At 39.3% G+C, this 14,549-nt stretch overlaps 1 protein-coding gene across 1 annotated transcript in view; it reads right to left on the reverse strand.

The window, feature by feature from the left end:
• PHLPP1 (PH domain and leucine rich repeat protein phosphatase 1) overlaps window positions 1-14,549 on the reverse strand; it is a 213,197-nt gene that overhangs the window by 70,909 nt on the left and 127,739 nt on the right. The window contains exon 4 of the mRNA XM_079943241.1: window positions 9,571-9,737. Within this exon, the coding sequence (XP_079799367.1) occupies window positions 9,571-9,737 (167 nt within the window). The remainder of the gene's footprint in view (window positions 1-9,570; window positions 9,738-14,549) is intronic.

A 14,549-nucleotide genomic window follows, 5' to 3' on the forward strand; every position in this document is an offset into this window, starting at 1 on the left:
GAACTTCAGTGTTGGGAAAAGTTAACTGGAAAAAGGGCATTCCGTACAGTCTCTGAAATTCCTTAGACATTCGGCAAGCCTCACCAAACCCAGTAGTGAAAATTCCTTCCCAAGCCCTGAGCAGCGACTGTGCTAAGTGTTTTGTCTTTAATGCATCGGCTATGCCCTTCCTTCAGCAGTGCGTGGCTCTTGTTTGCTTGCAATATTTTTTATATGACAGAGCATCTTTAAAGAAGCTGAAACTGTTCTAAGAACTGCAGTCTATGTCTGGCAAATAAGCTGAAGAAATATTTTAGCATGCCACCCCTGATCCCACTATGTTAATGAATCATCACTGTTTCCATTAAAAGTGAGTCACTGATAAAATCACTGATAAAAACAAAAATTAAAATCTCTCTTTCTATAAAAACCTGGAAATGCGAACTTTTGGTAAGGATAAGTAATTAAAACGAATGACTCTGTAGCTCTGGACTGCCAAGATCCCCAAAAGAACAGAGTAGGAAATAAGGTCATTTGTTTTCCATTTCATGGAGACTAAAAATGTAGAAAATTAAGCTTTCTAAGAAGAAAGGTACTTGATAAATGCCAGGCATAATTATGAGTTTCTCAATGCTCATTTCTTCAATAACTTTCATTCTTTTACACCCACATACTTGCACACCCAACTCAACTTCATTCCTTCACTCCCATTTGAAAAATTCTCATCCCTCCCATCTCTCTTAGTCTTTTCAGCTGAAAGAAATTTCACATCTAATCAGATAACATTCCAAGTACCGGGGTGGACAAAGCTACCAGAAACATATACATACGAATTATTACTATCAAACTTGGCTTTTGAGTTTGCTCTTGACATTGCTCTTTGTAAACACTGCACTGGATATCACCGTAAAAGAACTCTGAGCTATCATCCCTTACAAACTTTAGATCTGTCAAAACAATATTACGACACGTGAAATTTTAATAAATGATAGATTTAGCTCTTTTAAATGTAAAAGTACATTTGAAACGTTTGAACACCAATATAATTTAGTACAAATAGGTTCACGCTGCTTTGATACCATATTAAAAACAACAAAATTAAGACATGGGAAGGAAAATTATATTCCTTGAATTTAAGCCAACAAAAAGTTGTCCTCTTCATTGACTTTACAAAGAAACTTACTATATTTTATTAAAACAATTCTCCATTGTAAATAATAACAATTTAGTACTAATACCATCTGGGTCATCTAAATGGAATACGATTATAATATAAGTGAAATACTACGTATTAATAAAATAGAGGTAAATAATGATCGTAATTATTAGTAACATACAAAATCCGGAAAGAAACCATTAAAACTACCAAAAATTACTCTGATTTTGCCTTGACTCTATTTTTGAAAACTAACTGAAGAGTTCCAATGCCAATAAAGGAAAAACAAACACTGGTAGTTCCAAGAACAATGTTTTCCCTCTGAAACTGCTGGCCTGTGTGTGTACATCAGCATGCCATCTTTCCAGAATTAGAATGTTGTTGCAAATACCATTTTAAATGTTCTATGGAAATTGCTCATTTGTTTAAGGTGAGAATTTGCAATAGAAAGAAAAATATTAGGGGGATATGTGGTTAAGAGAAAAAGTCTTAGAACTCCTATGCATTATAAATGCTTTGTATGTAAAGTTTCTCTCTGGATATTCGCCCTGACGCTGTAACCTAAAAATTCATCCCTTGAGACTTTGGTAAAAACATAAAAATAAATTACCCTTTGGTACCTCTCTAACATATTCCCTGTGAAACATACACTAGAGATCAACACAAATTCCTTAAACATACAACTAAAACTAATAAATTAAATAAATGGCATATCTCAAAAATACCATACTAACTGTATGACCCTAAATAAGCTACATTAGTGCTTTTTGAAGTATAAATGAGTTTTAAATATATATAATTTCAATTCCTAGCATCAAACATCTGTGTGTGTGTACACATATACTTACAAACTTACTACTTTGAAAACTTGGCAATAAAATCTTTCATGAATAATAGGGATGGGAGACAAAAATCTCACATTAGTATGTGGAGAAAAAGAAATTGGTTTAAAGCCTAGTTTTTCCCGAAGGGCAAATACAACCTCACCTTCACCAGCTGCTCAGCCTCCACATCCGAGTCCCCTCAACCTACCTCCCCCACGCACAGCTCGGGACATCAGCTCAGTGCTTTGTGACCGCCTAGAGGGGCGGGATGGGGGGGCGGGAGGGAGACCCAAGAGGGAGGGGACGTGGGGATATGTGTATGCGTATAGCTGATTAACTCTGTTATACAGCAGAAACTCACACAACGTGGTAAAGCAATTATACTCCAATAAAGAGGTTAAAAAAAAAAAAGCAACAGAAACTTAACAAACCTTCCTGGCAGTGCAAAACTGAAAAGTCTCCCACCTTAAACAAATCAAAGTCATGGCTTTATACTACACACTATACAGTGCAAGCTGATAATATGTAACTTGATATGCTTTGTTTTGCTTTGTAAAAACAATGTAAGTGAATGATGCGGGACACAAGTACATACTATATGACTCGTTTATATTATGAACAAAACCAGGCAAAACTCTTCATGGTGTTAGAAGTACGCACAGTGATTATCTTTAGGGTACTAAGAGGAGGGGTGCAGGGAGGGCTTCTGTGCCCTCCCTGAAAATAGTAATTTTCTATTTCTCAGTATGAGCACTGGTCACATGTGTTATTTTGTGGAAACCCATCGAACTGTACACTCATTATACTTCTACAAAAAGACTTCCAAAAGATTATATAAGGAATATAAGGAATTACACGAGACCCCAGATCCTCTCCCCAATTCCAGCAGGAGACAGTTTATTCCCTGGAAGAAACTGAATCCCAGAGTCCTGGCTCCAAGGCATCAGGAATAGTAGAAAACACTGTTCTGAAAACGGGATCAAATAAAAATCCACACGCTAAACCCTGAGATTGCAGCTCTCTACCCTACTCCACTCCCTGAATCTTGGCATGTAATGCCCAGGCAGAAGACCAAAGGATTCCTCTCAAGTAAAACTGACATGTCCTAGGGAGAAGATCCACAGATACTGTCTTTGGAAGCTCCCCAAGGAAACCACAAGGCTCACCCCCGATAGCACTGCAATGGAGGAGAAGCGCTGTCCACAGACCACAGCACCTAATTCGCTTCTCAGTGGCTCACCATTAAATAGGAACAGAGAGCAAAGGATCTCCAAACAGTGAGGTCAAGTTCCTAACATAAAAGTCAGACACCCACACAAACAGGAAAAAAAAAGAAATCAAGACAGTGCAAGAAGGAAATTAATTAATTACTTTAATGTCCTCAGAAAGAGAAGGAATGCACCCATGGCAGCGGTGGGGAACAGAATGCTGTTAAAAAGCACACAAATTAAACCAACGAACAAGAAAGAGCTCTTAAAAAATATCAGCAGAAATTCAGAAGGTTAAGATAAAGTAGAGAAAACCTGTCAAGAAGTAGGGCATTAAGAGAAAGAGGAAAATTACAGCATTAGAGGACAAATGAGGAGGTCCTGCCTAACTGACAGGAATTCAGAGGAAGAAAAGAGAAAACCAAGGTGCGGATGAGGTTATCAAAAAACACAATGAGAAAGTTTTCCAGAACTGAAGGACGTCATTTTTTTCAGATCAAGTGTTCATCATAGCTGCTGAAATGAATAAAGACTGCTAAAAAAGAAAATCCTAAAACCTCTTTGGGGGTTATTAAAAAAAAAAAAAAAAGAAAGGAGGTCTACAAAGACAGGAACCAAGAGTATAACACTTTTTAATAGCAACTGTAGAAGCTAGAAAACAATAGTGCACTGGCTTCAAAATTCTGAGGAAACATGTTTTCCTATCCAGAGACCAGACAAATTATCAATCAAGTGTGTGAGACATATATTTTTAGATATACAAAGTGCCTAGTAAATTTGTCTCCCATGTCCCCTTTCTCAGGAAGATCCTAGAAGATATTCCATTAAAAAGAGGGAGTAAACCAAGAAAGAATCGCTAGACACAGGAAGACATATAGAAAACAAAGGAGAGACGAAAAGGGAATTACCAGGAAAATGACAAAAGGTAACCCCGGGACAACAGCTCGGTAGCAGGCCTATGGAGCAGGTGCCTACGCTGGCTCCAGGAGGGAAGAAGTCTCCAAGACAAAGGTGTTGAGAAGAGGGTTAGAGTTCTGCCACCTTAACAACACTAGAGAAAAAAGTACACCAGTGAAAAAGAGAGGCTACTATCCAGCCAGCACAGGAAAGGAAATGTAATCGTTGCATTTAAGTGGCTTAGGAGAATCACAGTTCCATGCTCAAAATAATGTGAGCCCTCAACATCTACTTAACCAGAAACGGATATCTGTACATTGAGAGGATGGGGGAAGTGGCGGTCTGGGCATGTGGCATGGGGCTGAGGGGCTGTGAGACAATCTAAGAGTTAAATCCTCATCTTCTATTGTAATATGCCAACCCATAATGCCCAATAACAAAAAATTCAAAAATAGCAGTACATACATACTATTTCAGAAGATGGAAGAAAACAGCAAGAAGAGTCCTGAGAATCAAAAGTAGTTGCCTAGGGAACAGGACTTGGGTATAAGGATGGGCTGGAGTTCCTATTTCCTATGTCTTATTGCCTATTAAGATTTTTTAAAACTCTATATAGGATATTACTTTGATGGGACAAATGTTTAAACTTTTAAAAATACAAAACAAAACAAAACCAAAAAATGCACAAAATAGTAGGCAAGAAAACTAAACAGGATGAATTGCTGTGGGAAAATGACAGTTAAGACAACCATTTCTCCAAAGCTCCTGCAATAGCCCCTGTGAGAGCTGAGAAGTGCTTCCCCTCACAGCTGGGTGGAGAGGGTATGTGCTAAGAGACAGAGGAGAAGCAGCAGAGGAAGCAGACAAGAAAGGTGGACGTGTTGAAAAGCTATTTACAGATTTAGAATCAACAGATATGAGGAACCAATCAGGAGATTCTGAAAGCACCAACAGGCAAGGCAATGCCCCAAATATCCCTCCATCTGGGTATTTATTTATTTAGTCCATATATGCTGACCCTTTGGGACTATCATATTCCCCTATGTTATGAGAAGCATTTTGATTTCCTTTTTGTTGAGGCTTTAATTTTTGGATTATTATGAAATACACAAATAGAAAAATACAGAAAATAATAATGATCATCCAAGTATCCACTATTCAGCTTTTTCAAATATTAACATTTTGTCTGTCTCTAATTTTTTGTAAAGAAATAAACATTTTGGATATAGTTAGAGTTGAAATCCTCTTCAAACCATTCCCTAATCGCATTCCCAAATGCCTCCCAGAAGGTAACCGTTAACCTGATTTTGGCATTTAACATCTCCCTCTACCTCATCTCTAAAATGAGAGCACTGGTTTGGATAAATTCTAATGCCCCTTTCTGTTCTAAGACAGCAAGATTTAATAGCATGATATAAAGTTCTTGATGTTCTGTAATGAAGTGCAGAAGCCTACAATGCTGTGAAATACACAAGAATACTTCAAAATAATTTCAAGCCTCAAAAACAGATTAAATCATGGTATAATCCTTTAGCAAAAAATCATTGTAACTTTATTACAGTACTGTCAGTAAAAATAGTATTATGAGTGCATAGGGCATATAAAAACCTAAGTTCAAGAAGTTCCTGTGGTTCCCTTTCACTGTAACCATCAGCTCCAGGGAACAATAAGGAAGTGCTGGAGCACAATATCCTTCTGGAGTTCTTACTGCCTATGGAGCTAATTCAGTGCAGCATCAAACTGTCCCCATTGTCACAGTATTCTTCTCTGCCAGGCAATCATGGCAAAAATATTCTTTTTAAAAATGCATAATGCTGAACAAGACAAGGATGTCCACTCTCGCCACTATTATTCAACATAGTTTTAGAAGTCCTAGCCATGGCAATCAGAGAAGAAAAAGAAATAAAAGGAATACAAATTGGAAAGAAGAAGGAAAACTGTCACTGTTGGCAGATGACATGATACTATACATAGAGAATCCGAAAGATGCCACCAGAAAACTACTAGAGCTAATCAATGAATCTGGTAAAGTTGCAGGATACAAAATTAATGCACAGAAATCTCTTGCATTCCTATATACTAATGATGAAAAATCTGAAAGAGAACTTAAGGAAACTCTCCCATTTACCATTGCAACAAAAAGAATAAAATACCTAGGAATAAACCTACCTAGGGAGACAAAAGACCTGTATGCAGAAAACTATAAGACACTGATGAAAGAAATTAAAGATGATACCAACAGATGGAGAGATATACCATGTTCTTGTATTGGAAGAATCAATATTGTGAAAATGACTATACTACCCAAAGCAATCTACAGATTCCATGCAATCCCTATCAAATTACCAATGGCGTTTTCCACAGAACTAGAACAAAAAATCTTAAAATTTGTATGGGGACACAAAAGACCCCGAATAGCTAAAGCAGTCTTGAGGGGAAAAAAACAGAGCTGGAGGAATCAGACTCCCTGAGTTCAGACTATAATACGAAGCTACAGTAATCAAGACAGTATGGTACTGGCACAAAAACAGAAATATAGATCAGTGGAACAGGATAGAAAGCCCAGAGATAAACCCATGCACCTATGGTCAACTAATCTATGACAAAGGAGGCAAGGATATACAATGGAGAAAAGATAGTCTCTTCAATAAGTGGTGCTGGGAAAACTGGACAGATACATGTAAAAGAATGAAATTAGAACACTTCCTAACACCATGCACAAAAATAAACTCTAAATGGATTAGAGAACTAAATGTAAGACTGGACACTATAAAACTCTTACAGGAAAACACAGGAAGAACACTCTTTGACATAAATCACAGCAAGATCTTTTTTGATCCACCTCCTAGAGTAATGGAAATAAAAACAAAAATAAACAAATAGGATCTAATGAAACTTAAAAGCTTTTGCAAAGCAAAGGAAACTACAAACAAGACGAAAAGAAAACCCTCAGAATTGGAGAAAATATATGCAAACGAATCAATGGACAAAGGATTAATCTCCAAAATATATAAACAGCTCATGTAGCTCAATATCACAAAAACAAACCACCTAATCCAAAAATGGGCAGAAGACCTAAATAGACATTTCTCCAAAGAAGACATACAGATGGCCAAGAAGCACATGAAAAGCTTCTCAACATCACCAATTATTGGAGAAATGCAAATAAAAAGTACAATGAGGTATCACCTCACACCAGTCAGAATGGGCATCATCAGAAAATCTACAAACAACAAATGCTGGAGAGGGTGTGGAGAAAAGGGAACCCTCTTGCACTGTTGGTGGGAATGTAAATTGATACAGCCACTATGGAGAACAGTATGGAGGTTCCTTAAAAAACTAAACATAGAACTACCATACAACCCAGCAATCCCACTACTAGGCATATACCCTGAGAAAACCATAATTCAAAAAGACACGTGCACCCCAATGTTCATTGCAGCACTATTTACAATAGCCAGGTCATGGAAGCAACCTAAATGCCCATCGACAGATGAATGGATAAAGAAGATGTGGTACATATATACAATGGAGTATTACTCAGCCATAAAAAGGAATGAAACTGGGTCATTTGTAGAGACGTAGATGGATCTAGAGACTGTCCTAAAGAGTGAAGTAAGTCAGAAAGAGAAAAACAAGTATCGTATATTAACGCATATATGTGGAACCTAGAAAAATGGTACAGATGAACCGGTTTGCAGGGCAGAAATAGAGACACAGATGTATAGAACAAACGTACGGACACCATGGCGGGAAAGCCACGGTGGGGTGGGGGTGGGATGAACTGGGAGATCGGGAATGACATGTATACACTGATGCGTATAAAATGGATGACTAATAAGAACCTGCTGTATAAAAATATAAATAAAATAAAATTCAAAAAAATTGCATAATGCCAATTTTACTTAAAAATGTCCTTGATGATGCAAGGAAGTTATTCGTATTACATCTCAACCGCTGAATACATATCTTTTTTATTTTCTGGGTGATAAAATGGGAAGTACACATAAAGCACTTCTGCTGTATAAAGTATGATCGTTATCCCAAGGAAAACCCTTGTACGATTATTTGAGTTGTGAGCCAAACTAGTCACAATGTTCATGGAATATCACTTTTACCTGAAAGAACGACTGACAAACTCAGTATTCAGACTTGGGTATTTGGCAGACGTTTTCTCTACAATGAAGTAAGAAGGTCACTTCAGGAAAAACAACTGACAGTATTTGTTGCCAAGGGTAGCCTTCAAGCCTTCAACTGAAATTTAAAATTTTGGAAAACTTGTTTCCACACTGAGCCTGACAACTTCCCAATACTTAAAGATTTTTCTGATGGGATCAGTGGTGATATTAACAACTGTTATTTCTTGAAACTGCATAATGAAATACATTAACATCTGGAATCTCACTGTTATCCAACAAACCAGTATTTTCCAAATGACCAATACTTGATGCAATAAAAGGATGTATGGGGCAAAGATCCATTCAAAGTATGAGAAAGATCAATGGATCCTAATGTAAAAGAATTTTAAAAGTCCACTGATAGGAGTTTACATTCCACACTGCAACCAACATTTAAGAAATTACCACTTGTCAAGTTTTGGTATAATATCAAAGAAGAATATTCACAATCATCTGAAAAGAAAATTAAAATACTCTTCCTTTATTCTACATGTCTGCACAAACTTTATATAAATACTTATTGGATTATTCTTTCTGGATGTTAAAAAAACATAAACACATAATCATAATGGTTAATTTCCATAGTTTAATCTCTGATGATTATCAATCATTTAAGAACAAATGAGCTATCCATTATTTATTTAAAAGTTATATCCTTCTGTAGTTACAGTCTCACATATTTGCAACAAATATATATCAGAGGTTTCATTTACCACAGAATCAAGATTGATCATTGCTCCAAAAAAGAAAACGAAATGAATATGGTAAATTCTTAAATCTGTTTCAGATAAATGCAAATAAAGTCCCTTCCCTGTAACTAGAGGAGCAGACCCTTTGCATTTCACATGCGACTCTTGAAATCTATACAGTAATCACCCAGATGATGTGGTATTAATGAATTTAAACTTTCGTTCTTAAATTTCTAAGGAAATATCTTTTCATGGAAAAAACTGACCTTTTGTAAATTTTGAAAGAAATAATTAATCTGACCAAACCCCTATAGTTCAGAGGTAACACAGCAAATATCAACTTTTCACAGACCCATCTGTAGACAGGTTAAGAAATACAAGTGATTTAAAGAGAAGCGTTCTTCTTATACAAATCTATCCAGGTAATGACTATCATAAATCATTCATTTCAAAGGCAGAGACCTTGAAAAATATTTCAGAATGAGAACTGAAAATGTCTCCACTACTAAAGTCCTATTACCCTGCCCTCTGAAAGAGAAAGGTTATTAACTGTAGCTTTTTAGTCAGAATATTCAAGAAACAACCAGAAGCTGACACCTCCTCCCCTTCCTAATTATCTACCCACTTCTGCATGCTCACCTTTGCAGTTCATTGAGCCCCCTTGCAGTTGGTAGACTGGGACTCTGCCTTAGGAAGTTTTGTTTTAAATTGAGATGAGTGAGGTCTTGGCTGTAGAAGAGGTTGGCAGGCAGATGCTCCAGGCTACAACATGAGAGGTCCACTGAGCTAATACGCTGTGATGCAACCTAGAAAGGGATGAAAACACAACTCAATTTTCATACCATCCTTTATCCTATAACTGTTTTCCACGGACAGAAACAAGATAACCCCATTTGGGAACACAGACCCGCTATGCAATTAGCACCATTATTCAAATATAAACCAAGAGTATTTACTTAGACAGAACTGAGCAAAGTATTACAAAGGCAGGAAACAGTGTCCCTCCGGGGAAGGTACTTACAGTAACCTAGTATAGGAGACAGGTTACAAAGAGCACAGATTATCCTATCAAGTTTAGTGATATCAGTAATCTCCTCCAACTGTAGGGGTTATGTTCCTGAAAACATTCATGGTAAGAGAATTCAGAGCTAAATAATACAAGACTTTAGAGTAAATACAAGGTTGGGAGATAGACACTGAGATCTACACAGAACCTACGAAAGCCCTTGTATATACTGATTTAAAACAGCACAAAGAAACGCAGGATCAGTGGCCTTGTACATATCTTTAATAATAGTGGTAGCATATAATCAGATTCCACTGCTTGCCTGCTGTGAACTTCTCGCGTTGCCTCTCCCACAGTTTCCATTTTGCTTCACATAGGTATTCTAAGTGGAATTTGTTTTATGTCTAAATGTTTATCCACATATTCAAAGTTTTCCCAGTTAAATGGCTCCTATGACAGCCAGAGTCCCAGGGCTACAGGGCATGCTGGAAGCAGAAAAAGCATTGGGCAGCGTGTGTTCTCTCTCCCACGTTCCAGGGACTGTGGCGCCAGTTTATGCCGCGGCACATGGCTTGAGGCCCACGTACACACACCTTGGCTCCTTCTTCCCTCACAGAGGCTGTGGGGTTATTGTTCCAAGATCTGGGTTGATTCCTCCTCGTGCTCTTTATCTTTATCGAAGCTTTATGGCAAAAACTCCATTCCTTATTTGTGATCTGTTCGATGTCCTTTTCTATTACCAAACCCCAGCTGACCAGCTTTTTTTTTTTTTTAAACAGCTTTTTTGGAGTATAATTGCTTTACAGTGGTGTGTTAGTTTCTTCTGTATAACAAAGTGAATCAGCTATACATATACACGTATCCCCGTATCTCCTCCCTCTTGCGTCTCCCTCCCTCCCTATCCCACCCCTCTAGGTGGTCACAAAGCTGATCTCCCTGTGCCATGCAGCTGCTTCCCACTAGCTATCTATTTTACATATCAAACCCCAGCTTTACTCTTTCATGATTATAAAAAGCAGCAGAACATGGTCCTTAGGAGTGTGGCTCTGGTGTCAGTGTGTGGATTCGCATCCCGGCTCTACCACGCAGGAGCTGAGAGAACTTGAGTGCATCAGTGAGCTCTCCAAGCTCCCATTTTCTCACCTGTATAACAGGCATAAAGATGACACCTCCATCTACATGCCTGGTCAGAAAAAGCACTCAATAATTTGTGACTGCTATGACCATTTATGATTGCTATGACTACTTCCAAATACATCTTATACCCATTGGAATCCACATTCTCCTGATGCTAAAGAAGATATTCAGAAGTAACTTTGCATAAAACACATTCTGCTGATGGCATGTCTGAGGTTAGAAAGAAATTGCTGTGCACACATGAAAGCTGAGAGGACAGTGGGATGAAAAAGGCCTGGCAGGGCTCAACTCTGAAGATTTTACAAAGGAAGCCTGAGTTTGCATTTCAGCAATTTCATCTTTCCTTGAATTTTCACTATTAAATAAGAAAAAGAAAATCCAAAACAGGCCAAGTCACCCACACAAACCAAATGATGTGAAAAAAAGCCAGAATTTAATGGGCAGAAAGGTAGGTGCAAACATGTCACAGCCACACAAGATTCCCTGGCAGGAACCCATTCACGGGAAGTGAGGTTGTAAGTTATACTCGGTGGAATCATTCAGGCAAAAATATGTGGTGAGGAGGGAATGGTGTGTCAGACCTTCCATTTCCTGAGGTACAGGAGTGAAACAAGACAGACACAGTCCGCCCTAAAGGAGTGCACCTCAAGGAGAGGTGAATTAACATACCACTTGACAATATACTAAGTGCAAGGGCACAGAGCACAATCTAAGGAGTCAGGGAAGGCTTCCCAGAGGACCTGATGTCCAAGCTCAGGGCTGAAACTCAAGTGGCAATCTGTGTTTCTGTCGGCCCCGAATCCTTTTCCACTTCTTTCTATAACAATCCTTCAAATGCATGTGATTCTGACGAGAGTGGCAGCGTAGGCTGACCCTATGGCTACAGCAGCAGGCATGTATTCCCAACTCGAGCAATCAAAGCCCCCCAGTGCTGAACCCACAAATTGATCCAACGGGTACCGGCATGTGACCCAGGCTAGGCTAATCAAAGGCCTTCTCTGGGATATACATTCTAAAGCCAGGAGAGAGAGAGAGAACCTGCCACTTAGAGCTGCAGTTAAAATGACTGAACTAGGGCTTCCCTGGTGGCGCAGTGGTTGAGAGTCTGCCTGCCTATGTAGGGGACACGGGTTCGTGCCCCGGTCCGGGAAGATCCCACATGCCGCGGAGCAGCTGGGCCCATGAGCCATGGCCGCTGAGCCTGCACATCCGGAGCCTGTGCTCCACAACGGGAGAGGCCACAACAGTGAGAGGCCCGCGTATAGCAAAAAAAAAATGACTGAACTAGATTTGTATGTATCAACCTGGATTGATTAAAAAAAAAAAAGCCAGCTGCAGAATATTACATACACTATAATGCCATGTATGAAAAACATGTTTAAGATAAACACACACAACAACTCCGTATATTATGTATGAATGGTTATATGTGCAGTAAAGCTACACACTATGCATTGGGCATGTGCCAAATCAACGACAGTGACGGCCTCTAGATGAGCAGGGAGGGAGATGGAAACAGGAATGGGAGCACAGGGGATTTGGAACTTAGCTGTGACGTGATTTACTTATAATAAGAATGGAAGAAAGAGAAAAGAATGGAAGATATGGAGGAACTACGTCAGTATGTTAACAACTGGGGAGGCCAAGACCAGTGCGTGGAAATTGTAATATTATTCTTTGTGCTCTTCTGTGTGTGTGTGTTTAATTGGAAAAAAATAATGTAATCTCAATGAAAATTTCAGTAAAAAGGGGTGAAATGGACGATTGCCGTCTCCTGGCTTTCCTCGTATCCTTGTGTTATACTACGTGGTGCATCAGAGATGATTCTTCCCCCTGTAAGGATCCCAACCCTTTGTAGTGGGCTGAATGGCGGCCCCCCAAAAGGTATGTTCACGTACTAATTCCCAGAATCTGTGAGTATTAGTTTACATGGCAAAAGAGTGGATATTATCTTACATGACAAAAGATGTGATTAAGGATCTTGAGAGGAGGTGCTTATCCTGGATTATCTGGAAGGGCCCTAAATACAATTACATGCATCTTCATAAGACAGGCAGAGGGAATTCTGGGAGAGAAGAGAAGGCAATGTGACCACAGAGGCAGAGACTGATGTGGGCCACAAGCTAAAAAACGCTTAGAGCCACCAGAAGTTGGAAGAGGCAAGGAATAGATTCTTCCCTAGAGCTTTCAAGAGGAGCACAGTCCTGCCGACACCTTGATTTTGAACTTCTGGCCTCCAGAACTGTGAGAGAATAAATTTCTGTTGTCTTAAGCCATCAAAGTTTTGGTAATTTTTAATAACAGCCATAGGAAACTAGTACACCCTTCTTAATTCTTTTCCATAGTACTTCTCATTTTCATTCATTCAACATGTTTATTGAATACCAACTATATGCCTATTACTGACCTAGGTAAGCACTCAGTATGCTTCAGTAAACAATAAGAAGATCCCTGCCCTCATTAAACTTATCTCACAAATAAGTATATTATATGTTAAAAATCGGTAACTACTATGGAAAAAATAGAGCAAGGAAAAAGGGGTCAGGATTGTTGGGAAGGTTGTAGGTTGTAATTTATATAGGTTGGTCAGGATAGGCCTCACCTAAAAGGTGGCATTTAGACCTGAAGGACATGAGGAAGTTAGCTGAAAGCATTTATCTAGAAGAACACTCCAGGCAGAGGAAGTAGCCAGTGTAAAGGCCCTAAAAAAGGAGTGTGTCTGGTCTGTTCTAAGAACAGCATGAAGACCAGTTAAAACAGGGGAGAGTGACCTGTGATGAGGTCAGAAAGGTAAGGGGGTTGTGGGGGGAGCAGATCTTGCACCGCCTTTTAGGTTATTGTAAAGACTGTGGCTTTTTGGGTTTTGCTGGTGGTGCAGTGGTTAAGAATCCGCCTGCCAATGTAGGGTACATGGGTTCCAGCCCTGGTCCGGGAAGATCCCACATGCCGCGGAGCAACTAATAAGCCTGTGAGCCACAACTACTGAGCCTGCGCTCTAGAGCCTGCGAGCCACAACTACTGAGCCCGTGTGCCACAACTACTGAAGCCCACGCGCCTAGAGCCCGTGCTCCGCAACAAGAGAAGCCACCGCAATGAGAAGCCCACACACTGCAACACAGAGTAGCCCCCGCTCACCGCAACTAGAGAAAGCCCAGGCGCAGCAACGAAGACCCAACGCAGCCAAAAATAAATACAATAAATTAAAAAAAAAAAAAAAAAAAGATTCTGGTTTTTCATGTGAGCAAAATGGGCCGTCGTGGAAAGGTTCCAGAAGAGTCTCTGTCTCTGACTGTAAGCTTATAAAGAAAGGATTTGTGCCTATTTTGTTCACAATGTGCCCTGTGCTCAGCACTTAGGACGACCCTCAGGAAGTACTGGCTGGAAGAATGACAGGGGATACTTTACAACCCTTCCTTTCTCACCAGTTTGCATCTGACCCATCTGGTGTATTCCTCCATGTGGGGACTACTCTGTA

The sequence above is a fragment of the Stenella coeruleoalba genome (assembly GCF_951394435.1).
Source record: "Stenella coeruleoalba genome assembly, chromosome: 14".
NCBI lineage: Eukaryota > Metazoa > Chordata > Mammalia > Artiodactyla > Delphinidae > Stenella > Stenella coeruleoalba.